Below are 25,408 nucleotides of genomic sequence, written 5' to 3' on the forward strand. Positions count from 1 at the left end.
GTATCAATTTCTGGTGTTCGGTAGAGTGATTCAATTATATACATATATATTTTTCAGATTATTTTCTGTTATGGGTTATTACAAGAAATTGAATCTGTCTGAATCTTTTCTTGAAGACTCTCTGGTGAACGTGCAGAACTGAAGACCAAGTACGACATGCTTTCAACCACTTTCTTACAAATGTGCCTTGAAAGAGAGAGTGGGTAGGTGGTGAAGAGAGAACATGAAAATCTTCTTCCTTGCAGTCTGGCTCTGGAGCCTGCCCAGTTTACCTCCAGAGGTGTTCGGGCAGGTAAATAAAAGCTGTGAGAAGAGCTAGGCGCCATGCACACAAGTAATTTACAGCCTACATTCCTCTCTCCACCCAGCAAGAAGGAAAGGAGGGGACTTAGGACCTACTTCCGACTTCACGGAAGAAAACATGTCTAGTCCTTCACCTGACCTTTCCCACGTCCATAACAAGTTCACAAGAGGCATATTGGCAATTTGGGTGGAAAAACAATTCTTCAATGTGCTGTCCGGTCATGGCAGGGTGGTTAACATCCGTGATCCCCACATACTAAATGCTGTTAGTGCTTCCCAGACAAAGTGACAATGAAACCTCCCTCCCCAACATTTCCAAACACCCCCAGGAGGGCAGTGCCACCCTAGCTGAGAAGCACTGAGTAAGGACCTGTACTGTCTTGTGTCACACGGTGCCCAGCACGTACAAGGCACTCCCGTGGGAAAGTCACAAGAATACTTAGCTCCAGGGACTTCCCTGGCGGTGCAGTGGTTAAGACTCCATGCTTCCACTGCAGGAATCTTAACCCTGGTCAGGGAAGGGGTTTGATCCCTGGTCAGGGAACTAAGATCCCGCATGCTGCACAGTGTGGCCAAAAAATTAAAACAAAAAAAAAAAACACAAAAAAACTTAATTCCATATCTCCACCCAGCGAGTAATTACTGAACCCCTACTGTGCGCACAGCATTTTTGTAGGCACTGTGAGCATCAACAGGAAGTATGGATCATGGCTCCTATACGTAAGGAAGTGACAGGGAACACGTGACCATGAAATATTCAATATGGGTGACATACACTCAAATGCTACATTACATGGTCCATGAAAAGGTGGAGAAGGTGACCAGGGAGGGCTGGCTCGGTCAGGGGAGGCTTCGGGGGAAAAGGGGAAGTTGGGGTGCCTTGAAGGAGGTGGAATTTTCTTCACACAGCCCTGCTGATCCTCAATCTGTCCCTGCAAGGACCGCTGTTCAGAGAAAAGCCCTCCAAGCCTGTGGTTCCAGGAGCAATTCAGCCAGCCCAGCCCTTCAGATCCTGTCCTCGGATGATTTCTGGTGGAAGAGGGTGTGAGACATCTCCCCTTCTCTCTCAGAAGACCTGCTGCTGCCAGGCCTGCTTTCAGGAGGCCCTTCTCATCCTAAAGGCAGAGCGGAGGCGCAGTCACTGCCACACACACTGACTGAGTCAACAGACTGAGTGGTTGGGATGCTTCACTCGTCACCCAGCCGGCAGCGGAAGCCTCTCCTGCCCTGGGGACACGCACTTGCCTCCTCGGTCAAAGGACTTCTTGCCTGCTCCCTTACCAACCTTCAACCTTCCTCTCAGATGAAGAGTCTCCACGTCCTCCACTCATCCCTCTCTCCACGGGGTGTGCCACCAAACGCTTCCCACAGCCCACCCCGCCCTCCTGACATTTCACCTGCTCCTGGAGGCTGGCTCCTCCAAGAAGCCCACGACTGTGGTTCTCCAGCCCTGTTTCATTTCAAATGTGCAAAATCAGCAACACTCCCCCTACACACCTCACTCATCCTTGACTTGTACAACAATGTTAAACTGAGAGTTGCATACACACACACACACACACATATGTGTGTGTGTGTGTATATAAAAGCTAAGCCAAGGACGGGCCTACCTGTGCTCATTCCTGTGAGACTTACCGACCTTCCAACCCTGGACACTCGGGCTAGTAACATCGATTCAAACACACATACACACACACACGTAAGGAGATGAAAATGTTAAGTAGCTTGACGGTAGTTATCATTTCACTATGTCTGTGTCTATCAAAACGTGGTACACCTTAAATACACACAATTTTTATTAAAAATACAGCATGAAACATCTAGCGGTATACCCTTCTCCCTCATACACCCGCTTTGGCCAATCGGCACACCCACGCACCCTTTGCAGAGCGACATGCGAGTCCACACAGACCCAGTACTCAGAGACGCTCCTCCCAATAAATAAAAATGACAGTTATATGCCCTTTCCATATAATACCCTTACCCTTTGAAACAAACTTTTTTTTTTTTCCCTCCCATAGGAAGGTTCAGAAGAAATCCTTTTGGAAATTAAGCCTGGAGTTTCTACTGCATCCTCAGACCCCTGGCCCTTGGTTGCTGACCAAATGCTCCACCCTAAGAATGGCCCTGATCCAAGGCCTCCCAGTTCTGGCCGTCGCCAAATTCCACCTGCTGGTTCACCTCTATCTACTCTTTCTGTGGCAATGCTAGCTTGGTTTTTCAACGTGTGATTTGTCTCTCTCTCAATCTACCAACCAAATATTTGTCTTGCAAAAAGTAAAAACAATTCTTTTATGGGCTCTCACGGCATGCCAAAGTTTTCTGCCACAGTCCTTATCATGACTTGCAATCTTATGTATATGTAAATATATATAATGATTTTATTAACGTCTCTCCCCACAACTAGACTGTAGGAAAACCACGTCTATCTTGTGTGTCACTGTATCCTCTGTGCCTAGTTCTAGCTCTTTCCTCAAGCAGAACAGGAAATCCTACCCACCATTAGCAAGCACATCCTCGGCTGTCTGGCCACTGGGCAATATCTCTAGGGGCTCCTTGGATCACCACAATTCCATCCCTTTCTTCTCTCCTCCCTCTGCCATTCCCTACCCTGATTAAGAACAAAAAGCCTCAAACACCTTTTCAATTACCCTCTGGAGGAGCTTCCCGTAGATGGAAGAATCCCAGACTCAAGTCAAGAACTGGTTGGTTAGGAGAAGAGCAGGAAGAACAGGAGAGACGAGAGAATGAATATGCGCTTCTACCAAGTCATGTTCTTGTATCTTCCTAGATCCTGTGGGCATTCAAGAAATGCTTTGAGAGTTGACTTGTTAACCTGATCACTTTTTGTTCGATTTCTTCAACCTACTAAAGAAAAAACTGAGGGAGCTGTGGTTGTAAAGTGAGTGCTGGGGGAGGGGAAAAGACTGCATATCAGATTTCAAGATGACTGACCACACAGGACAACAGAAAGTGAGTGTAATTCACAGCAACCAGATTTAACAAAAACTTCCTGACCCTGAGGGTTCTAAGATAATGAGGAAGGCAATAATAGTTTAAAAAAAAGGGGGGGGGGAGCCTCAGCTTGCAAAGGGATTGCTTAGAGGGGTGCTTCCAGAGGTCTGATTAAATAGCTCAGAATAGTATGAACACACTATTACATACTTCCCGTAGTATCTAGAACCTGATTCTCAATAAAACAGACCAACAATGCTTGGTGACTGACTGATGCAGGAAAGGATATTAGTCATAGCTTTCTCTGGTACAACTTTGGAGACAGAAAGATTCGTCTGGCAGACTCTCAGATGTCTTCTGGAGATGCTCTGCAGCCCCAGAACTGTTTTATGTTCCTGGATTGAGAGGTCACTGCATTCCTTATTTATAAACCAATGCCAAAGTATAAGCTTGTAAAGAGTGTTTGCACACTTCCTGCTATCTTGACAAGCAAGGACACTCAACATACCCAAACTGTGTGAGTTACCCCCTTTTAAGCACACAGTTCGGAGTAGAAAGGAATGGAGGCCATATCTGAAATCAGGATTCTACACAGCATAGTCTTAAGTGAGCTCCGGGATAAGCGTGAGGGGGTGGGCCAGCCTGCTCTCTTGCTGACCTTCTTACTGTTCTCTTAACTGTGAAAACCTCACTTCTTCAAAGACCCTCCCCTCCGTGTGTTACGAAGGGCCATGGCTCTGTCCTATCCCGCAGCACAAAGGGTGGCGACGCCTCTTCCCTCGTTTGGGGGATGGCTGAACACCCAGTTCCAGCAAAGTTCTCCACAACCTTCCTTCCATCCTCTTGCCAAAGCAGCTTTTCACTTCACTCCAAGTGCCACTAGCTCCCCAAACAGCCCCACTCCCATCTGCGGTTCTCTAGGAAAAAAGTCCCCAGTCAATGCCATTGCTTCTGCTGCAGGAGGTCAGTCTCCCCATGCCCTGCCTGAGGCATCTGTCATCAACATTTGGACAGCAAGCACATCGGAGTGCAGCAGTTGCTCAGCAGCCTAGAAGTACATGCCCAGAACTGCCAGCTTTCTGAGTGGAGCTGGCTCCACAGCCTCGTGAAGGAAAAAGGAAGGGGAAGCGACTCCTCCAAAGAACAGACACAACAACATAAGATCATTGGAGAAAGAACATCTCTGTCAGCACTACTACCCGGCAACAAGTCCCTCCTGACTGCACGTCATGGTATTATTTCAATACAGCCACACTGCGCACAGCTCCATGGTTCCAAGGACACCGCAGTCTAAAACCTCCAGCTGGCTGGACAGTAAAGAGAGGCTGCCTGGTTTATGAAGTGGGTCAACCAAAAAGAGCAATGCAAAAGGAGAGAGGTCAGCCCGGGGTCTGCTCCCTCCTTGTCCCGTCCTCTTCCACTGATACGTATCCTTTGTGAGAAGCCAAGGGTTCCAAGTCAGAAGATTCTCCTGGAATGTAACCAAGCCTGGACACAGAGAAGGTTTGACAAAAGAGGCCCGCTTTTTCTCTTGGAAGGTCCTAACTTTACTTCAAGGACGTCGCTCCGATGGAGGCTTCCAGAACTCTTGTTTACCACAAGGTCTGATTCCAAAAACAACCCAGAAAAGATATATTCTTAATTATGTGTATACAGATGGCAAGAGAAAGCCTAACAAGCATGACACTTACTGAATGCTTTCTCTAAGCAAGACTGTGCTAAGACCTTTCACTTGTTATGATACGCGTTTATTCAACAAACAGCTGAGCCCCCACTATGTTCAAAACACTGTTACAGGCACTGGGGATGCAAAAATGAACAGAACAGTCAAAATCCTAACTTGCACTGAACTTATATTTTAGTCGGGGTTGATATATATAAATATATGTCAGCTGGCGATAAATACTATGAAATAAAACAAAGCGGGCTAAGGGATGCTATATAAAAATTTATATGAAAACGAAGCAGGGGAGGAAGTGCTATTTTAGATACACTTGCGCTGGAAGCCTTCTCTGATTGTCATCTGATAACAATTAACAGTAAGGGCGAGGGCTTCCCTGGTGGCGCAGTGGTTAAGAATCCACCTGCCAATGCAGGGGACACGGGTTCGAGCCCTGGTCTGGGAAGATCCCACATGCCGCGGAGCCACTAAGCCCGTGCGCCACAACTGCTGAGGCTGCGTGCCACAATTACTGAAGTCCATGTGCCTAGAGCCTGTGCTCCGCAACAAAGAGAAGCCACCGCAATGAGAAGCCCGTGCACTGCAAAGAGCAGCCCCCGCTCGTCACAACTAGAGAAAGCCCGCGCACAGCAACAAAGACCCCATCTAGCCAAAAAACCAAAAAGCAAAACAACAACAAAAAGAACAAAAAGGGCGATCATATAGTCACAATGTGCCAGGAACTGAACTAAGTACTTAATATGCAGTATTTCATTTAATCCTCAGCAACTCTGAGTTCAGTACCATCACCACTATATACAGATGGGCAAATGAAGCCTTAGAGAGGTAAGGCTCTTTGCAGACTCTGCAGCACACTAGGGAAGAAGGGGGAGAAAGGCCAAGGTTACACAGTAAGTGAGAAAGCAGGGACTTGAACTCAGGAACACAACCCCATGCTACTGGGCTGGTGGATAAACAGAGCCTCAAAGAGGTCAAGCGTGCCTGTGGTCACAGTGAGGTAGGTCCACCCGCCTCTCCACACACGGCTAAGAGATAGTGCAATTCAATCTTCCCTAATATCAGACTATTACTCTCATCACCAGCTGGAAGCCAAGCCCTATCTTGAAATAAGAGGAGAAAGACAACTTGGGCTCTTTGACGCCGCCTAATAAATGCTGAATATGTTCCTCTCCCATCCCCTCCCCAGGCCCACAACACGAGATGATGTAGTACAGGGAAACACGCTTTTCTACTAATTCTCCAGGTTGCCATTTCTCACTGGAAAACAGACCGAAACAGAACAAGAGATGACTGAGAGAGCTTCCCAACAGTGCCACAGGGGCTCTCCGAGGTGGGGTGGAGGGGACAGGCTCTGAGCAAAGGCCAGCAGCAAGGAGAAAGCAGGCCTTCTGCAGCCCCATTTCAAAGAAAGCACTCCCTCCAGCCCTGGAGTACTGGGGTGGTAGTGGGGGAAGGGCAATGCTTTCTTAAGCGTCATGAGGCAGGAAAGACATACACACTGAGAGCAGGTCACAGGGCTCTCTTGAAGAAGGGAGAGGAGAATAAAGCAGGAGGCGATTGAGGAAAGAGGCTAACATTGCTTCAAGTAGAGAAGTCCAGAAGGGAAATACCAAATCCAAGGTCAGATGGTGTTTGCAGAATTGCTGGAAATCCCAGGTTGAGGGTCCAGGCCAAACTACCAGAAGAGGCTAAAGGGAAAGAGAAGCCCAAGGAGAGTCCCACAAGGTTTAAACCAAAGGTCATGGTTTGGACCCACCTTCTCTTTTATTCTATTTAAGTCACCACAGCACAGGAACCTATAGCCAGAGTTAATCAACAACCAAGGTGGGAAGGGAAGATGGGGGCTCATCCTAAAGACAAGCACATTAAGGGGAGCCTGGCTTTCCACCTTATATCCCAGCTGGCTTCACTTGAGAATCGCAGTTTAAACTGATCTTAAGAATCTCCCTCCTGGGCTTCCCTGATGGCTCAGTGGTTAAGAATCCACCTGCCAATGCAGAGGACACGGGTTCGAGCCCTGGTCCAGGAAGATCCCACATGCTGCGGAGCAACTAAGTCCGTGCGCCACAACTACTGAGCCTGCGCTCTAGAGCCCGTGAGCCACAACTACTAAGCCCGCGTGCCACAACTACTGAAGCCTACACGCCTAGAGCCCGTGCTCTGCAACAAGAGAATGAGAAGCATGTGCACCAAAACGAAGAGTAGCCCCTGCTCGCCGCAACTAAGAGAAAGCCCACCAATCTCCCTCCTCAAGTCTTCAGACCCTCTTGCCACCATCACACACACACAGAGTGAGAGAGAGAGAGAGAAATCAATGTTCCGTCTCCCTCCTCAGCAACGTATCATCTTATCTCCGGCAAGTCAGGTCTCCTAGCCCAACACTGCACCAAACAAATTATGACCTGAATGGCAAGAAAAACTGTGTCACCTAGAGAAACCCAATTAACGACATGACTCTGCTCTCTTAATTCGCCTCTCCCCTCCAGTCATATCCGGGGCACCTGTGTGGCTGACCGCCTTTTCCCACTACTGGCCATGTTCCCTGGCTAACTCAAAAGCCAGAAGCCGATTTCAACAGGGGCCTCCAGAGCAGCTAACCCAGAGATGGGAAATCTTGCTCTCCCCAACACCTTGGCCTGTTGAGAAAGCCGGAAGGACACAGGACAAAAACACCCCCTGGGGGACAGGCGGGAGTCTTCACCTTGAAATCACTCAGTTGCCCCTTAAGCCAGGGCTCCCTGCTGAAGAAAAACATATAAATGCTGCTGAAAGCCCCCAAATGAGGGCATGCAAGAGCCCCAGGAGGGAAAACGAATATTTCGAAGAAATTCCTGCTGCAGTTGTTTCCTCTGATCCCTTTTCTAATGAACCCCTCCCTGGAGAAATCTCCATCGCCTCCCCCTTCCTCCAGCGAAACCAAGAATACCCAGGCTTTTCCAAACCACATGCTGCATGTGTTTGTGTGTGTACAGACATATAAACATCCTCTTCCCAGCCCAGGCCAGAGTTTCTGAAGACAAGAAACGCGTCCCCTCCTCCCCCAGTGCACTTGTCTTTCCTCCCAGCCCCACGCTGCTGCAGAGTTGGTAATGTAATATGTGGGGACCCTGAGACCGGAAATGCCTGGTTCTGGACTGCTGCACTTGAAACGCCAAGGCACGGGGAGAGCTGAGCAGGGGATGAGGGCGGCGGTAGGAGGTGTGCGGCGGAGAGGGGAGCCTGAAGTGCCTGCCGACCGGGAAGAGATGCAATTCAGGGCTAGGCGAGGAGGAGAAAGGGTGATGAGGGGGAGGCTGGCAAGGCTGTGGCAAAGTCAAAATTCGAGGAGCCGAAAAAGAGGAGGGGGAGGAAGAAGAGCTAAGTAAGAGCAAGGGGGGAAAGAGGCCTCAAAGCATGTCAGGGGCCAGGGAGGGGCATCACGGTAAAGATTCTGCAAGCTCAGGAGAACCAGAGGGTGACCCTCAAACACCTGGGAGGAAGGGGATCCGGAACCTGAGTAAAGGTAGAGGAGGAGGGAAGAATGGGGGCGGGGCACCCCAGGGCGGGGACCGAACTGGCTCCCAGAATCTGCAGCGCGTGGAGAGCGTAGGGGAGCGGAGGGCGGAGGCCTGGCAGCAGCGGGCGCCCGGAAGGGGGCGGGGGTCGCCGCGGGGCGAGGCTGGGGGGCAGCGCGCTCACCCGCAGGGCGGACAGGTCGATGTCGTCCAAGCTGCGGGCGGGGGCTGGGTCGCCCATGGCCTCCGCCGGGAACGGGGCCCCGGGGCCGCTCACGCTCCGGCTCGGTTATTCCGCTGCCGCCGTCGCCGCTTCTCCCCCATCGGGGGATCCCGGGGGCGGACTCCACCGCGCCTCCCGCGGAGAACCGGGAGGGGGAAGGCCGGCGGGAAGACCGACCCACCGACTGACAGGCGATATCGCCCCAGAGCCTGCAACCCGAGCCTCCCGACTCTCCCGCGCAGGCGCAGAATAGCCGAGCACCGGGGAGGGTGGAAGAGGGAACGTGACGCGAGCGCGCCGGGTTCCCCCTCCCCCTCGACGCCGACACCTGCGCGCAGGCGCAGGAGAGAGAGCGAAAGGCGCGCGCGAGGATTGAGCGACCGCGCGAGCCTAGCGTGAAAGAAGCGGGCGGTGGCCGGGGCCGCCGGGGAGCGCGCCCACCAGCTGGTGCGCGTGCGCACACGCGTTTCCTTCCCTCCCCGTATTTTTTGCCCTTTCTCTCCCCCGTTTCCTTCTGATCTCTCCTTTGACGCCTTTCCTTCCCTTTCCCTCCTCTTTCGTGTGCCCAGCTGCCAATCAAGCCACCCACCGCTCTATTTGCGGGGGGAGGGGGGCGGGACCCAACACCCTCTATTACTAGGGGGGTTGTTATGGTAACTCCCCACGCGAGGGCTGGGTGGCCTCTAGATAGGATGGGCTGTCCACCCACCTAATTGCCATGGCAACAGTGGAGCCGCTGAGGGAGGGGCCTCTTCGTGAGAACTTGGCTGGAGAAACCACCTGGGGGATGGGGAGTGGAGAAGAGGACTGGCTGCCTCAGGAATGCCCCTGACCCCCTTCCCCGGCTGCAGTGGGGAGGGTTGAGAAGGGGATCTCAGATCTCAGGATAGGGAATCCTACCGCAGACCTTTGTCTCTGCACCTCTTGTTCTGTACATAGGAACTGTTTCAACAGTTATTCAGTGACTGATCCCTGGAGCTGTGCGAGGGGGAGGGGGTGGCAAAGGGAGGTGGAAGGGAGGAGAAGGGATCTGTGTCCAGCCCCTTCAAATCTTGCTTGGGTCACCTCAGGTCTAGTCATGTTGGCGTAGCACCCCCAGCCATCAGCCTCACTGGAGGCTGGGTAATGCTATATAAAGAACAAGGAGTCATGTTCTGCCACTGACATGCTGTGTGACCTTGAACAAGTTGCTTCGCTTCTCTGGGCCTTTCTTTCATTGTGAATTTGAAAGAAAGAGAAGGCCGTTTGATCTTTGAGATCACTTCCAGCAATGATGGTATCTCCAAAAGACCCCACTGTCAGCCTTAATGTAAACATCACTTAGAAGAGTTTGAACGAAAAGTCCTTGGAAAGAGGCAGACATCCTCCTTTCTGGACCCTTCTCCTTTGCACATTCCGATGCACATCCAGTCTTGCTCCTCTCCCGCCCCGCCCCCACCACGCCCAGTTTACCTTGCTGTTGTCCTTGTCCAAGCTATAATCATCACCTACCTCCAATACTCTTATTAGCCTCCTACTTGGTCTTCTTGACTGACCTCCTTAGGTCAATTCTCTATACTCAGAGTGCATGATTTTTCTAAAACTCAAATCTGATGTCACTCTTCTGTTTAAGATCTTTCACTAGCTCCCCACTGTCTTTGGAGCCTCAAGTGTGGCAACCATGATCCTTCAAGATTCTGCCTGCTTCTCCTGCCCTGTTTTTCAGTACTCCACCATTCAACCTCACATATTCTAGCCATATGGAAATCCTCTACACGCAGTTCCCAGAACTCAAAAGACCCTCCTCAACCATTTCTTCTCCCCCAGAATATTCTGACCATGCCCATTCTCACTGACTTTTGCTTTGTCCTTCATGTCTAAATCACCTCCTCCATGAAGACTTCCTGAGACTGAGTTTGGCTCTTCTGTTTTAGCTACCTGGCTTCAACCCATAGTAACATTTAACACTTTGAATTGTAAATGTTGAATCTCCTTAAAGGCAAGAATTATGTCAGCCTTGTTCAACACAGGGCCTGGCACCCACTAGAGGTTCAGTAACATGCAAGTGAATGAAGGCCTCTGTGTCTGGGTAGGCACTGTGAAATATAGTAACTCCAGGACAAGAGCATGGGATAGTAGGAAAAAACACAGTGCTTTGTGCAAATCATTAATCTCTCAGGTTCAATTCTATCATCTGTAAAACAGAGATAATAACAGGAAGGTTAGGATAAAATAAAATTAGGTATGTGAAGCACTTGGTATATTCAAGGTCCTCAGTAAATTTACCAGTGCTTGACTCAGGCAGTGTTTAATAAAGACATACTGAATCAAAGAATGAGCAAATTAAGATCACAGAGGTAGGACAGATGGCCACCCAAACCTCAAGAGGCAGTCTAACCTGGGGGGTGGGGAGGATAGAGAAACAAGATTGGCCCTGTGCTGATAATTATTGAAGCTGCAGTATTGATGTGTGGGTACCTGAGGTTTCATCAGTCTATTCTCTACTTTTATGTATATATGAAATTGTCCATAATAACTTTAAAAGAGACAATGTGGTAGAGGAAGCCCTGGATCAGGCATTAAGGAAAGTTAAACTATTAAAAATAAGACAAATTTTAGGGCTTCCCTGGTGGCGCAGTGGTTGGGAATCCGCCTGCCAGTTCAGGGGACACGGGTTCCTGCGCTCTGGGGCCCGTGCTCCGCAACGGGAGAGGCCGCCGCGATGGGAAACCTGCGTACCGCAGCTGGAGGAGGCCCGCGCACAGCGGGGAAGACCCAACGCAGCCAAAAAAAAATAAATAGATAAAAATAAGACAAATTTTGGATCCCTGGGGGTTGGACATTTTGCACAGACCCAATCACCCTCAGGGCCTCCCACCCACCTTGGGAGGCTGGATTCATTCTCTTCACCCTGGGTCTAGAGGCAACTCTTCTGATTGCAGGCCCACTGCTTTTTTCCCTACTAGTAGGGAAATTGAACCAATTGAACTCTGTCCGCCCTACTGTGCGGGCCTCCATTCAAGAAACTCCAGGACCAATGAGTGGGGAGCAGATAGACCAGCAGACAGTATGAAGCAGAAGCCCACCTCCCCCTGGCCCAGCCCTGGGGCAGCTGCTGCCTCCACTCCGCTGGCAGTTAATGAGGTACTGGTCCCCTAGGGAAAGAGGCCCTGAATGCTGACAATGAGGCTAATTAGCTGAATGCCAATTAGTACCTGGGGACTGGCTCTACATGGGAGGGGGAATTTATTGTGTGGAAGTGGCTTCTTCAGAGGAACGGAGGGCTGGACTCAAAGGAGAGGATGGGAGCAAGGCCACAGTATCCCCTCTCTCCACACCATCATCCACAAGCACACTCCTCCTCCAGGAAGTCCTCCTAAACTGCTCACTCTATTCCCCTCTGTCTCTTCCTGCTCCTGTGGTCAATTCTGAGATTGGGGAGTGAGGCTGGGGGAACAAAGGGCAAGGACTGCGCTAAACTTTTTTCTAATTGCAAAATATTTCAGATATGCAAAAAGATATGGAAAAATATATATAAAGTTCATATCCCACCACCCAGCTTAAGAAATAAAAGTCACCAATTCACTCAAAGAGCTCTGTCTGTATACCCCTGTTATCTTATCCTTTTCTCTACACCTGCCGTGGGAGGTAACCCTCCTCAGTCCAGTGTGAACTACATTCTCTTGTAGACTACACCATCTATTTTCTCTCTTCCCTCTGGAGCAGTGCCAACCAATTGAACTCTGTGCAATGACGGAAATGGTCTGTACCTGCACCGTCCAATATGCTAGACACTAGTAGCTCCTGAGCACTTGAAACATGGCTGCTGCGAGTGAGGAACTAAATCTTTACCTATTTCTAATTGTAATTAATTTAAATGTAAATAGCCAAATGTGGCTGGTGGCTACTGTACTGGACACTGAAGCTCCAGGACATACGTGCCTGTCCCACGAGGGTGGGGACTTTGTTGTACTCACTGCTGTGAGTTTAGAATGGTGTCTGGCAAAGAGCAGGTACTCAATAAATATCTAAGTCAATGACTGAATCTTTACAGCAAGCCAGTTATTAAGTATTATTCCCATTTCCCAGTTGGGATCACTGAGGCCCAGAGAAGTGATGTGACTTGAGAAGGTCACCAAGGTAGTAAGTGACAAGTCCAGGATTTGGGCCCAGTTCTTCCTGACCTCAAGCTTTATACCCTTATCTACTCCCAGGGGCTTCGCTAAGCCTCTCCCCTTGCAGTCACTTGAGGAATAAGAGGCAGCCCCTCTGGGCCCTTCTTTGGGTGCCTCCCTCACCTGAAGCCGCACCATCAGCTCCACTGTCCTCCAGGAGTCCTGGTTTGACCCCGCCCTTCTTTTACCCAGGCATCCCTGTGTGAACACACCTGGTCTTCCCAGCACCTACTGACGGAGCTCCCGAAGCCACAGACGAGCGGAGCAGAGCTGAAGTCACAGAAAGAAGAAACCAGTGGCGTGGAGAGAGGATGAAGGGGCCTGTGCTGCTGTGTGTAGGCCTGGGGGGGCAGCTGAAACAAGCACTCAGTTCAGCCAAGGAAGCCGCAAGGACCTTTTCTAGGCTTTTATTTATGAAACGCTTATTGAACTGATACAGAGTTAGTGCCTGTCATCAGCTGGTCGGGGGGGTTAGTGTGCATCCCCGCACCCCCCGTCCCCTCCCCACCACGGGCACTGAAGCCGGGAGTGGCTCCATCCTTCCCTCCACCTTGGCAGTAATGAACCGGGAAAGGCCCTGGGGCAGGGAGGGTGTTCAAGGGCAGGAAGACGAAGGGAGAGATGGGAAGGCCTAGGGCAGAATCTGGTCCTCCTGGAGTAGGAGGCTGGCCCCAGGCACCCTGGCAGGTGTTTTGCTTCTCCTTTGTAGCAGTGGTTTGAACTGGGCAGCGAGGAGGATGAACTTCTCTGGACCCTCTCCTGCCTCCCCAGCCCGGGCTTGAGAGTGTCCTCTTGGGCTACTTCTCAAGAAAGTATCCTCTGTGACTTCTCTAGTTCCCTCCGGGGATGCCTGCCTCCCCCAGGTCTCAAAGGCACTGCCCTCGGTCCTCAGGGTGAGGGGGCAGGGAGCCAGATGAGGTAGAGCCCAGCGGCTGGTGACCTCTCCCGGGCTGGAGCCGCAGCTATGTCCACACTTCTAGGGGTATCACGCCCTCCTTGCTCCCCAGGGGGGGCAGCAAAGACTCATCCTCCAGGAACTTGAGGGGGAAGTGGACCAGGTAGCCCTGGACCTGGGTGAGTTCAGACCGGGCCAAGGGAGGGCTGACCGTGGCCAGCGGCTCCACGGCCACATACTCCCGGAGTGCCCGCAGGGAGCGAATGGCGTTGGACGGCAGGCAGCGGAAGATCTGTGGGCGAGAGGCATGGAAGCCAATAAGGCCTGGGGAGACTGCCCAAGAGTCCAAGCCCAACTAGGCTAGATGCCCTCATGCCCACCATATCCCTCTACACTGACCCTGAGCCACTGAATCCCATGATGTCCCCAGACCCTCATCCTCTTATGAGGACGGCTGTGCGGGGGCTCCTCTCTATCCCACCCTAGACAGGATAATCCATGAACTTCCCCCTGCCAGCACCCCTGCCCACCCCCCTTGCCCACCTGCTCATAGATATTGGCATTGCTCTCAGCTGTGTCTTGCCACGACTGGAAGAAGTCATCACAGACAGGGTCTCGGAGATCCAGGTCCGGCCGGGCATCTGCCCCGAGAATCACGCTGCGGGAGAAAGGGGTCCCAGCAGGGCCAGATTAAGATCCTTTGAAAGCCTGAATACCAGAAAATTATAATGTGCCTACCCAGGTATTTCAAAATAGAAGCAATGTTAAACGGTACAATAAGTGTAAACGAGTCCAACAGAGCTTTAATTTGTCTCTACTTTGGTGACTACTTTAATGCTTTAAAAGATATACCAAATTACTTTTGAAATATTTGTTTCTCATGTTTTCGGTATCCCTGCTTTGCCGGTACCTTAAACTGGATGAGTCTGCCTCTTGGGAAATCCAGTACTACCTCTAAGCAATCCTCACACTTGCTCAAAAGGCAGACCCTCCCCCTTTCCACCTCTCCCACTACGCTGTAGCACCCCACCCCGGCTCTACCTGAAGCAGTGTTTCCGCAAACTCAAGGCAAACCTGCCCGCCTCATATTCCACACCATTCATGAGGGATGCCTCCATCTCCGTGTCCTCGATCAGCACAGCCAGCTCACTGTCCCGCTTCCCCAGTAAACTCCGATCATTGATGTTTGCGGAGCCTGGTGGGTGGTGCGGGACACACTGCGTCCTCCTGAGCCCAGGAGACCCCATCACCTCTACCCAAGAACCAGCCTGGGGGCAACACGCCTTCTTTGGCCTCCATCCCCAGTTGGGCCTCAGCTGCAATCTCCATCACCCACCTCCATCCCGTTGCCCCTGGCTGGGCCCTGCTCCACTTCTCCCCACCCTCCTCTCATTGCCGGGGGCCGAGATCCAGCACTGACCAATGATGACTGTCCGGTCATCTGCAATGAGCATCTTGCTGTGGATGTAGATGAGCTCTGAGACCGGGTGCCTACCCAGCTCTCCGTGTGTGCGAAGCCCACAGATGGAAATATAGTCCCGCCACGCTGTCCCCACTGTGAGTAAGAGATGGGGGGAAGGGGAGTGAGGTGAGAGGTACTCTCCATGTGCAGACAGAGCCCTGTCCCATCTACCTCCTCACTTCAGAAGCCCTGGTCTATATACTTCTCTCTGCAGTGTAAGGCCACCTGTGGGCTCAGGCAGTAGCACCAGAAGCATGCAGGAGTGATAGCCTCCTTCCCTCCATCCCTGGGGCTCCAGTCCCTCAATTGCCCCCTCCCCGGGGGTCCAGGGCTTGAAACCCCAGCTCCCAGCACTCACTGGCTGCTTTGAGGCGATGTAGAATTGAATATTCCCCACGACACAGCGTCCTGAGGGAAGAGAATGGGTGAGGGAGGTGGAGACTGGGGAGGAGATGGGGGATGTCAGGAGAGAGGTGGACCTCAAAAGTCCAGCAAGAAGGGATCAGGACGGAGTCAGGATGGAGGCATAGGTAGGATGGGGCCATGGAGAGGCAGAGTCTGGCTGAGGGGGGCGCCGGGGGTCACCTGTAAGTGAAGTGCAGAATGGCCTGGATGGAGTTACCACCACCTGTGGAGATGTCGCCCTCGAACCCCGGGAGCAGGGGCAAAAGCATGTAGACTCGGAAGCACTGCCCCTGTCTGGGGAGGGGTGGAGTCAGAGGTGTGACCTCTCCCCCAAGGCCCACCCATCCAGTTGGGCTTAAACCACGCCCACAATCCTCACACTCTGGCTGGTCTATCTTACTTGTGGGCCTTCAGGATTCTGTCCACAATCTCATCGCCCACCTTGTTCAGCACCGTCCGTCCATCTGAGCAGCTAATGAAGAATTGATTCTGGGGCAGGGACCAATGAGAGACATCAGCAGTCCGGCCCCAGCCCCTGCCCTCAGCTCCCCGCTGCCATCCCCACCCCCAGGCTCCAGGTCCCGGCCCCAGGCTTCTGCATTTCTCCAGGCCCAGTATGTCAGTCCTCAACGATTGATGCCACTGACATCCTAAGTCTCTCCCCTGGGATGTCCCCTCCGTTCTCTGCCCCACCCTCACCCCGATCAGACCTCAATGTAGAGGAAGTGCTGGCTCTCCCTGATGGTGTGCAGGTAGGCATTGAGGATGGAGTTCTCCAAGGTCCCCGCTGACCAGCGGTCCACTGACCGCAAGACCTGGGGGGGACGGCAAATACGATGTGGCTCCTGAGCCCGGGAGAGGAGGGGTCTGGCGGGGGCTCTCAGGTCAGGGAGAGTGGGCCGGGGCATTGGGATGAAGGGAGGGAGGCGAGGGCAGGCTGAAGTCGGAGACTCACCTGCACGGTGGCGCACTGCACTCCCGGGAGCATGAAAGGGAGCTGGTTTGCGGTGCTGGTGGACTTGGGCAGCAGGTAGGGGTACCTGGGTATCTTGTACTTGGCCTTGGTGGTCTGAGGAAGAGGGATGGCAGAGTCAGAGGGAGGTGATGAGCTGCCCCAGGCTCCCTCCCGCCCTCCAGCCTCACAGGAGGGATCGAGCACCTTGGTGAAATTCCAGCGCTGGATGAAGTGCCGGGCAAGGTCCCTGGCGGGTAAGCCATGGACCACCACCCCGACATCCCGCCATGGCATCCGGGGTGTGGTCTCCCTGTCAATGAAATCTGGGGGTCCCAGGAGAGTCAGGGGAGAGGTCAGGGATGGTCTCTTGGAGACACTTGGGGCAGAGAGGAGGAGGGTGCATTACCCTTGACCCAGTTCATCCCATCCTCAGTCCCAGCCCTGCCTTCTACCCCTGCTCCCTGCTCTCACGGGCTTTGGAGGAAGGGGACCCCTACCCTCAAAAGGCCGATCCAGCTGGACCCAGTCCTTAGTGATAAGATTGCTGTAGTCCTTGCCCAGCCAGAAGAGTTGGTTGTGAGAGAGGTCTGGTGTAGCCGGAGGGTCTGAGCATGAGGTGGGAGGCTGTAGGGGGAACACACCCAAGCCAGGGGCAAGGAGAGGTCATGGGGCTGTACAGAGCCAGGCCAAAGAGAAGAAAGGAGCACTGGGAGACTGGGAGACAGAGAGAGACACAGAGTAAGAATGAAGCAGAGAGAGTTTGATTCCCCGATCCTCCCCTTCAGATGCATTTGAAATCCCTAGAGGAATGGGGGGAGGGGTGGGTAACGGACATGGGGAGGGGACTGGGTCATAGTATATTCAAAGCAAGTTCTTGGGGTCCCAGAAAGGCCAAGGAACCCTGAGTGTGGGCTTGGAATGACTGGAGGGGAAGGCTGGAGCCGGGAAGGGGTGTGGATTTAGGTTAGCTGAGTTTGGGGGAGCTCAGGAAGGCCTTGGGGGGTTACCTGGGGGGCAGCTGACTCAGAGGAGTCCCGAAGGTCAGTCAGTCTGTAGTGCAGGTCATCCCAGCGGCCATAGGCAAGGTCCAGCCCCCCCAAGAAGGCCACTACTTGGTCCACCACCAGGAGCTTCTCATGATGGGCCCACAGAGTCACCTGGTTTGGGTGGCGCATCACCTGGAGCAGGTATGGGGGAGTTCAGGAGAGTGAGCTTAGGTGGGAGAAGAAAGAGGAGGTGTTGGGGGAGAGAATGGAAAGATGGAAGGATGAGACGTTCAAGAAAAGGGAGGGTTGAGGGGATGGGAAAGTGTGGTGAGGAGGGCTGCAGGGAAGGGGTCTCTGAGGCCTGAGAGTCACCTTTATGTTGGGATGCAGTAGCATTAGAACCTTCTTGCTATAGCCACTGTTGATGGCCAAGGCCAACTCCACTTCCTTAAACAGCAGTACGGACACCCGGACACCCTCCTCCTGGCGGTCAGTGAGGGAATCAGATCCTAATGCCTCTCTCGGAATGACCCCTTCCCACCCTCCCAAACCCTTCCCCATGCTCAGGATTCCTGTATATTCCTCCTCTCTGCGTGGAGATCCTCAAAGCTCTGCCACTTACACCCTGATTTGATGCTTACAGCAAACCTAGATTGAATATCATCTATCTGCTCACCCATCCACACATCTACCCACCTACCCAGCATTATCTATCCACCCCTTTTCCCCAAAATTTACTCATCCCCTTATCTACCATCTATCATTCATCCATCTACCTACCCACTCTCCTACTGATCCACCTTCCGAACCTCATATCCTTCTATCTATCTCTCTTTCCATCATCTACCCATCCATTCGCCCACCCACTCTCCATCATCCACATATCTTTCCTCCCACCCATCAACATCTATGGATGCTCCCAACATAGCAGACACTATGCCTTGTATTGGGACTAGTGATATTAATCAGCCCAGGGAGAGAGACAGACATGTCCACCCTGCAGTAACACAACAGAGTGTAATGGATACTGGGAGGAAAGTCTATACCAGGTAGAGGAAGGGCAAGAACAGGGAGGTGTCAGTTCTCCTTAGGGAAGGGGAGGTGGTGATGTTTGCCAGACACTGAGCCAGGATGGGCATATTTCCTCCTCCTCAAGTTTCAGATTCCCTGCCTTCCCCCATGCTACAGTACCTTCTAACCAATCTCCACCCACAGGCCACCCCGCCACCATGCTTCCCCTCCAGCCCAACCACTCTCCTCACCGCCTTCTTCTTGAGCATAATGTCCAGTCTCCAGTCATCTGAATGGGCCGGACGCTTCAGGTAAATCTCAGGACTCAACCTGGGATTCAGGGCAGCGGGTAAGGGCAAGCTAAGCTCCCGACAACAGTCACTCCTCCCCTTCCACTCCTTTTCTGACCCATAAGCTGATGTGTTGCAGGCCCTATCCTACCGCTTCCTGCTCAGGCTTTTTCCCCACTTACCACCAGTCTGTGATGAAAATCTCCTCTTGAGCTCGCAGGATGGCATCAGCTGCAGCAGCAAAGTAACCTGCCCCATTCACAAACCTGGGGGGAGGCCAAGCCAAGGAGGTCAGGGGAGTCAGAAGCCAGAAAGCTCTGGAGAGTGAAGACCGGAGGACAGTCATGGGTCAGAGGTGACAGCAGGGTCAAAGACCAAGAGTGCTCAGAGAGGTCAGACAGTAGCAGATATATCAAAGTGGGATAAATTTGCCAGTACGAGCTAAATAAAATTACAAACTACAAAAGACACAACAAACCAAAGAAAATGACTAAAGATTGGGAAGATTAATACATCACATATAAAGAGTTCCAACATATCAATAACAAAAAGACATATAGGGGGCTTCCCTGGTGGCACAGTGGTTGAGGGTCGGCCTGCTGATGCAGGGGACACGGGTTCGTGCCCTGGTCTGGGAGGAGCCCACATGCCGCAGAGTGGCTGGGCCTGTGGGCCATGGCCGCTGAGCCTGAGCGTCCGGAGCCTGTGCTCCACAGCAGGAGAGGCCACAACAGTGAGAGGCCCGCATACCGCAAAAAAAAAAAGACATATAGGCCAACTGAACAAAGAAAAGTGCTTTCACTGCGGAGGGCACGGGTTTGGTCCCTGGTTGGGGAACAGGGTCCCACAAGCCGCACGGCACGGCCAGAAAAAAAAAAAAAAGAGAACTGATAGTTCATAGGGGGAAAATGGACAATCATAGATGAAAAGATGTTCAACTTCATCACTAAACAAGGAAATTGATATTAAAATGAATAACACTTTTTAAATTCACTAGATTGGCAAAAAATAAAATTGCAGGTTACATTCAATATTAGCATATGGGGAAGTGAGTATTCTCATAGTTTGTGAGAATATACATTGGTTTTATAGCTTTTTTAGAGGACAGTTTGGTATTACCTATCAGAATATTAAATCCACATACCCCCGATACCATTAAATGCACTTCATAATTCTATATCTAGGAAGACATCCTATTAAGTGCTTAACCAAAGATTATGTTCATTGTAGTATCGTTTATAAGACTGAAAGTGGGAAATAATGTAAATGCCTAATCTCTAACACGTGTTAAGTGAAAAAAATAAAACAGAGAGTGCATGATCTCATTTACATTAAAACAAAAAGTAACATATATGCTAAGCACATGAAAATATGCAGGAAAACATCTGGGAGAATAAATATCAAACTATCACCAGGATTACTTCTGGGGAGAAAAATGGGATTTGGGGGAGAGGGTGTAGAGAAGAACTAAGGGCCAGGGGGTAAAGGCTTGTGCAGTGAACTTTAATTTTTTTACTTAATATGTTTCCGTATTGTTAGACTTTTAATAACTAACAGTCCTGTTTGATGGTGAAGAGCAGGGTCTTGACCCAGACTAGCTGGATTTGAATCCTGGTTCCACTGTTTACAAGGTGTGTGACATTGACAAGTTACTTAACTTCTCCTTGCCTCAGTTTTCTCACCTGTAAAGTGGATATAACAACTGTACCTGCTTCACGGGGCTGTTGTAAGTTCATAAACATAAAACACTCAGAATGGTTTCTGGCACACACTAAGTGCTACAAAAGTATTAGCTATGATCAGTTCTTATGTTAAAAAGTAAATCTCAGGCTTCCCTGGTGGCGCAGTGGCTGGGAATCCTCCTGCCTATTCAGGGGACACGGGTTCGAGCCCTGGTCCGGGAAGATCCCACATGCCGCAGAGCAACTAAGCCCGTGCGCCACAACTACTGAGCCTGTGCTCTAGCGCCCGGGAGCCACAACTACTGAGCCCGTGTGCCACAACTACTGAAGCCTGTGCGCCTAGAGCCCGTGCTCCGCAACAAGAGAAGCCACCGCAATGAGAAGCCCGCGCACCGCAACGAAGAGTAGCCCCTGCTTGCTGCGACTAGAGAAAGTGCTAGCGCAGCAACGAAGACCCAACACAGCCAAAAATAAATAAATAAGTTTTTTAAATAAATAAATAAATCTCTATCCCACCCCTCTAGGTCGTCACAAAGCATTGAGCTGATCTCCCTGTAGGGAGGGTGGGAGGGAGGCTCAACAGGGAGGGGATATGGGGCTATATGTATACATATAGCTGATTCACTTTGTTGTACAGCAGAAACTAACACAACATTGTAAAGCAATTATACTCCAATTAAAAAAATCTCAACACCACCTCCAAGAAAAATTCTTTCCATGACTCCTCTCTGCCTATGATAAAGGTTAACCCCCTCAGCTTAGTGGGAGTGGCACTGATCAGACCCTGCGACCCCCAGACTCTTTACTGACCACTGCTCCTCACGCTGCAACAATGGTTAGTCTTTGTGGTTCCCAAACACGCTGGGCTATTTCTAGCTTCTCTGCACGGACTGCCCTTCTCCATTTTCTTTATCTTGCTGAGGTTAACCTCAGGGTTACTGCCTTCTAGAAGCCAGTCCTGACATCCTATGCTGGGGCAGATGTCCCTCCTCTGTGCTTGGTACCCTATACCTACCACCAGCGTGGCAAACTCCCATTGTTTCGGGACTGAATCACCTACTGAGTCTTATCCCTGCCACTGGACCTGGCACATAGTGGGTGCTCAGAAAATGTTTATTAAATGGACGAATAAATCAGAGACATTTGAGATCACTGAGAACAGAGAGGGTCAGTGTGGTGAAAGGAGGTTAAAAAGGTCACAGGAGGTCGGAGAGGTCGGGGTCAGAGATTACCCAGTTTGGGGTTCAGAAAGATCAGAGGGGAATCAGAGGGATCAGCATGATTAAACAGGTCAGGGGGTCAGGGAAATCTGAGAAGTCAAAGGGGGAGGTTATTGAGGTCAGAAGGGGTCAGAGGAGATAAAGAGGATCAAGGACTCAGAGAAACCAAGGAGGTCGAAAAGGCCACTGAAGATTTCAGAAAGGATGTCAGTGTCTCACCACCGGGCCAGGGTCCCAGGCCGAGGTGGAGCGTAGCTTTCGTGCCGGTGCAGCTGTACAAAGTCTCTGCCCGGGCCATGGGCCAGCTCAGTGATCTCCTGGGCCCACCACCGTGCCTGCCGGTAGCTGCTGCACTTGAGAATCAAGGACCTGGATGGGAACAACGGGTGGACCACAATCCTCACCCTCCACACCTCTGGCCTGGCCCAGAAACCTCCCCTTTAGCTATCACCTCTTTCCTACCTCTTCCCTTAGTCCCTACTTGACTTCACAGGGACAGGGAGTGTATCTGCCTTATTCACAGTTGGGTCCATGGCACCTAGTATTGTGCCAGCCACTTAAGTTTGTTTTTTTGTCTTTTTGGGGTTTTTTTTGGCCATGCTGCACTGCATGTGGGATCTTAGTTCCATGACCAGGGATCAAACCTGCTCCCCTTGCAGTGGAAGCATGGCATCTTAACCACTGGACCACCAGGGAAGTCCCTTAAGTTTGTTGAATGAATAAATGGATGAATGCAGTGCCCTATCTTTTTTTTTTTTTTTTTTAGTGCCCTATCTTTTGCACCAAAAGTCCTTCCCCCAGACTTATACTCAACTCTCTTTCTCTGCGCCTAGCCTCTAAGAGCAGCCCCAAGCATCTGACTAGGACAGTTCTCTGGTTCCAAATCATGGCCGGCTCCAGGGAGGTGGGAACGCCTTCCTTTCTTCCATGGTCTCTTCCACTTAACTCCCCTTAGGGCCCCAGGCTGGCTCTTCATTCACCAGGTGTCTGTCCACACCAGGGAGGCCTTACCTGTGGGAGGTGTCGATCCGGACCCCGTACCGTGCGTCTGTGCTCCTTTTCCCCACCTGTACCTCGAAGCCAGGGTCGAAGAGCTGAACAAATGTGATGGTGCCGGTCTCGAGGCACATGTACAGCAGGAAGGAGTCCTTCACCACCAGCCACCTGGAGTGGAAGGGCTCTGACCATTCCTCCACGCCCCTGGCATCTCCTCCCTCACCCCCACCCACTGCCCAGCGGCTCTGCTCAGGCCTCACCGCTTGGACCAGCGATAACAAACTTGGTCTCGGCCACAGCAGGTGAGGCCAGGAACACGGTGGCCACCTGAGCGCTTCCGGATCACCCCCTCCCTGTGGGGAAAACCAGGAAGAGATGTTGGATGAGGCTGGATGAGGGATCCAGACCTCCAGCCCACTGTGCACTGCTCTTTCCCTATTCTCAGCCAGGGAGAGATCCAGATATTGGCAGATGGCGGGTGAGGGGTGTCAGACACTCACAGTCCTTTGGATCCAAGGTCTGGGATAAAGGACAGCTGACTGACTTCCAGAAACTCTGTCTGCAGAGGAAGAAAAAGGCTCAGAGGAGAGACTCTTATTTTCAGCCCCTCAGACTCTACCGACCCTGGTCCTCTGCCCCCTGCTCCATCTCAAGAGACCTGGCACCAGCCTCTTGACCTTACCATGGCATGGTAGTTGCGGTAGAAAGACATGGTCAGGAGGCGGTTGAGGTAATTCTCCAGATATTTCTGAAGTAGGGATAGGAAAGAGGGAGAGACAGATGGGACCAGAACCATTTGCACCCAAACACCTTCCCAGAGGACCTGGTGTCCGGTCCCACCTGTTTGCTGGATGCATGTCTGGCGGAGCCCTCAGGACCTGCTCGGGGTAGAGAGGGCATCTGTCTGCTGTTTGCCTCTTGGGCTGGAGAATAAGCAACGGCAAAGCTGTGGAAGTGATGGGGGAGGGTCAATAGGAGGACTGGAGGATGGGTGCCTAGGTTCCTGAAGCACTGGAGGTGGGGTCTTGGAGGAGGCGAGGGGCTGGCAGAAGGAATGCCCCTTACCCTGAGGATGGAGACAGAAAAAGGTGGGAGGCTGCCAAGGGTACTTTGGGCATCCAGCCCTGCTGAGATACTGGCCCAGAACCATGGACAGGGAGAGCTGAGCAGGGAAGGTTTCCTGGTAACCGGGGTCAGAGGAGCAGGCCCAGTGGCCAGAGTTGGGGGAGGAAAGCAGCTGGGGGAGGAAAGGCTGTGGTCTGGGGATGAGACAGACGGAAAGCAGCAATGGGGGCTGGGGCAGTGACATCCCATGCTGCCCCGCGGTGAGGGGGCACCTGCCCTTCACAGGAGGCAGTCTTGTCCCCCTCACCGAGCCAGAGGGAGCAGACTCATCAAGACTTTGTGTCTCAGGAGGTCCCGATGCAATTCCTGAAAATGACGGAACTTCTTCTTGGTTGTCCAGGTAAAGTCACCGTGAGTCAAGCGGACAGAATACAGAGTGCAGGTGCCCACCTGGGGGAGTGAGGAACTGACTGAATGGATGTTCCCTGGTTGGGTGGCAGCCCCCACTCTGGCCAGCCCTCCCCTTAGCCCCCTCCCTGGTGCCAGCCCAGCCACCTTGGATCCACTGGTGTATCTTTCAGTGCCCACCACCTGGGCTATGACGGGAACCCCAGGGGCAAACACCAAGGGGTGAATTTTCAGAGGCTGGAGGTTGTAGATGGCCAGAAAGGGGTGCATCCGGTCAGCTGACAGGAGAGAAAGTGGAAGAATGTGGACTCCAGGAGGTCTCAGCCCCCTCCTCCTCCTCTCCCTGAGGGCATCCTCCCTGTGTACCTGAGTCCTCTCCCTCCTTCAGAGTGTCCACCTCATCGGGCTCCATCTGTAACTGTCTGGAGTCCAGGTCACCCCCAGAGGGGAAGAGGCTCTCGGAGGTCGCCGCCATCCTAGGAATATGGGGAGGCCTCAGGAAGGTGACCTGCTTTGCAGAACCCTGCTCCCCCATCGCACCCCATGGTCTTCCATCTCCCACAGGTCCCCCGCTACCCCCCACCTGGCTCCCGCTGACTCCCCGTCTCTCTGATTATGACTCATCGGTCTGCAACGTCCTGCCAACCTGCCTCTAATCTCCATCCCCTATCTCGATCCTTCCTGCATCCAGAATGCCTGAGTCCCGCCTCCCGTCCCGTAACCAGGGTGCCGAGGAACACCCGGCCAGGCCCGGATGGCCCCGAAGTGGGACAGAGCAGAAGCCAGGGGAGGGGCCCCGGGGGTTGCCAGGGGTCCCGAGCCACCGGGGCTCCAGCCAGGCCAAGCCAGCTGGAAGAAGGGGTCCAGGCGGGAATGAGGAAGTTACGCGTTCCCCGCCCGGGAGGGAAACCCCGAAATCTGAGCATGAGGCTGAGTCAAGAGGACCCGCAGCCCAAGCTCATTCCCGTCCCCGCCCGATTTCCTGGGCCCGGCACCCCCGCGGCGCCTCCTCCCCGGCCCTCTCACCCGGGCAGCCGAGCCGGCGGCAGCGCAGCAGAGTCAGAGCGGGAGCCCACAACCCAGAGGGCCAGGGCGGGGCGGGCGCTCAGGGCCTGCCCTTGGGGGCGGGACGGCCCCCGGCCTCACCTCCTCCGGATTCTCGTCGGTCCTGTCCCGCCCCCGCCGCCCTCGGCCTGTCCTTGCAGTCCTGCGTGCGGCCTGGG

The 25,408-nt window shown here is 52.5% G+C and overlaps 2 protein-coding genes across 2 annotated transcripts in view; both read right to left on the reverse strand.

Moving 5' to 3' along the window:
- Window positions 1-8,888, reverse strand: part of MINK1 (misshapen like kinase 1) — a 47,181-nt gene extending 38,293 nt beyond the window's left edge. The window contains exon 1 of the mRNA XM_024736204.1: window positions 8,618-8,888. Coding sequence (XP_024591972.1) covers window positions 8,618-8,674 — 57 coding nt within the window. The 5' untranslated portion in view covers window positions 8,675-8,888. The remainder of the gene's footprint in view (window positions 1-8,617) is intronic.
- A 4,313-nt stretch (window positions 8,889-13,201) lies between these two features.
- On the reverse strand, window positions 13,202-25,268 carry PLD2 (phospholipase D2). Its single transcript, XM_024737310.1, has 25 exons — window positions 25,212-25,268; window positions 24,552-24,661; window positions 24,333-24,463; window positions 24,085-24,227; window positions 23,553-23,658; window positions 23,395-23,460; window positions 23,213-23,271; window positions 22,973-23,065; window positions 22,728-22,880; window positions 21,936-22,085; window positions 18,997-19,080; window positions 18,776-18,854; window positions 17,886-17,996; window positions 17,535-17,705; window positions 17,025-17,151; window positions 16,732-16,850; window positions 16,528-16,641; window positions 16,283-16,387; window positions 15,973-16,061; window positions 15,753-15,866; window positions 15,526-15,575; window positions 15,126-15,260; window positions 14,747-14,900; window positions 14,249-14,363; window positions 13,202-13,997 (listed from the first exon to the last, which is right to left on the reverse strand). The coding sequence occupies exons 2-25, from the start codon at window positions 24,658-24,660 to the stop codon at window positions 13,773-13,775; spliced, it is 2,802 nt and encodes a 933-aa protein (XP_024593078.1). The 5' UTR covers window position 24,661; window positions 25,212-25,268; the 3' UTR covers window positions 13,202-13,772.
- Window positions 25,269-25,408: the final 140 nt, after the last annotated feature.

The sequence above is a fragment of the Neophocaena asiaeorientalis genome, unplaced genomic scaffold, assembly GCF_003031525.2.
Source record: "Neophocaena asiaeorientalis asiaeorientalis breed wild unplaced genomic scaffold, Neophocaena_asiaeorientalis_V1.1 scaffold129, whole genome shotgun sequence".
Taxonomy (NCBI): Eukaryota; Metazoa; Chordata; class Mammalia; order Artiodactyla; family Phocoenidae; genus Neophocaena; species Neophocaena asiaeorientalis.

Bases quoted from the DNA above. Each gene is read 5' to 3' on its own strand.
- PLD2 (XM_024737310.1), bottom strand. From the start codon at position 24,660: ATGGCGGCGACCTCCGAGAGCCTCTTCCCCTCTGGGGGTGACCTGGAC. The intron at 19,081-21,935 runs GTGAGACACTGA...GCCTCCCCCCAG, and splicing joins CCTGGGACCCTGGCCCGGTG to GTTTGTGAATGGGGCAGGTT. The intron at 15,576-15,752 runs GTGACCCCCGGC...CTCTTCCCTCAG, and splicing joins ATTCTGCACTTCACTTACAG to GACGCTGTGTCGTGGGGAAT.